Raw genomic sequence first — 1,371 nt, 5'->3', positions numbered from 1 at the left:
GATCCTGATCCCACCTGGATCCAGATCCCACCTGGATCCGTTCCCAGATCCCTCCTGGATCCATTCCTGAACACTGATCTCACCTGGAGCTAGTCCCATTCCCACCTGGATCCGTTCCCAGATCCTGATCCCACCTGGATCCGTTCCCAGATCCTGATCCCACCTGGATCCATTCCCAATCCCACCTGGATCCATTCCCAGATCCCACCTGGATCTGTTCCCGGATCCTTTTCCCACCTGGATCCATTCCCAGATCCTGATCCCACCTGCATCCATTCCTATTCCCATTCCCATCCCCATTCCCATTCCTGATCCCACCTGGATCCGTTCCCGGATCCTGATCCCGCCTAGATCCATTCCCGATCCCATTCCTGACCCCATCCCCATTCCCATTCCCAATCCCAATCCCGCTCACTTGGCCAGGGCCATGCCGTTACCATTCCCGATCCCAATCCCATTCCCATTCCCGATCCCATTCCAATCCCATTCCCGATCCCATTCCCATTCCCATTCTCATTCCCGTTCCCGTTCCCGTTCCCGATCCCATTCCCATTCCCGTTCCCATTCCCATTCCCGATCCCGTTCCCGTTCCCATTCCCGATCCCATTCCCATTCCCATTCCCATTCCCATTCCTATTCCCACTCCCATTCCCGTTCCCAATCCCAATCCCGATCCCATTCCCGATCCCGATGCCGTTCCCTTTCCCACTCACTTGGCCAGGGCCATGGCGTTCCCATTCCTGATCCCAATCCAATCCCATTGCCATTCCCATTCCCAATCCCATTCCCGATCCCATTCCCATTCCCGCTCCCATTCCCACTCCTGTTTCTGCTCACTTGGCCAGGGCCATGCTGTTCCCATTCCCGATCCTGATCCCAATCCCATTCCCATTCCCGTTCCCGATCCCGCTCCCGCTCACTTGGCCAGCGCCATGCCGTTCCCATTCCCGATCCCGTTCCCATTCCCGTTCCCATTCCCGATCCCGTTCCCCTTCCCGTTCCCGTTCCCGTTCCCACTCCCATTCCCGATCCCATTCCCGATCCCGCTCCCGCTCACTTGGCCAGCGCCATGCCGTTCCCATTCCCGATCCCGTTCCCATTCCCGTTCCCATTCCCGATCCCGTTCCCCTTCCCGTTCCCGTTCCCGTTCCCACTCCCATTCCCGATCCCATTCCCGATCCCGCTCCCGCTCACTTGGCCAGCGCCATGCCGTGCTGGTCCAGCTGCCGGTTGAGCTCCGAGAGCAGAATCCCGGCCTCCACCTTCACCTGCAGCCGCTCCTTGTCCACCTGCAACCCCACAGCCCGCACTTTTGGGGAAATTTGGGGAATATTTTTGGGGAATTTTTTTTGGGGAATTTTTGGGGAATAT

The 1,371-nt window shown here is 58.1% G+C and overlaps 1 protein-coding gene across 1 annotated transcript in view; it reads right to left on the bottom strand.

The window, feature by feature from the left end:
- Nucleotides 1-1,289, bottom strand: part of LOC121341613 (L-gulonolactone oxidase-like) — a gene marked incomplete at its 5' end in the record, with an annotated part of 37,331 nt that extends 36,042 nt beyond the window's left edge. Inside the window, one exon of the mRNA XM_041415262.1 lies at nt 1,195-1,289. Within this exon, the coding sequence (XP_041271196.1) occupies nt 1,195-1,289 (95 nt within the window). The remainder of the gene's footprint in view (nt 1-1,194) is intronic.
- Between the last annotated feature and the right edge of the window lie 82 nt (nt 1,290-1,371).

This window comes from Onychostruthus taczanowskii, unplaced genomic scaffold, assembly GCF_017590055.1.
Source record: "Onychostruthus taczanowskii isolate IOZ18803 unplaced genomic scaffold, ASM1759005v1 scaffold499, whole genome shotgun sequence".
Taxonomy (NCBI): Eukaryota; Metazoa; Chordata; class Aves; order Passeriformes; family Passeridae; genus Onychostruthus; species Onychostruthus taczanowskii.
The sequence above is the reverse complement of the archived record's forward strand: the minus strand, read 5'-3'. Positions and strand labels throughout refer to the sequence as shown.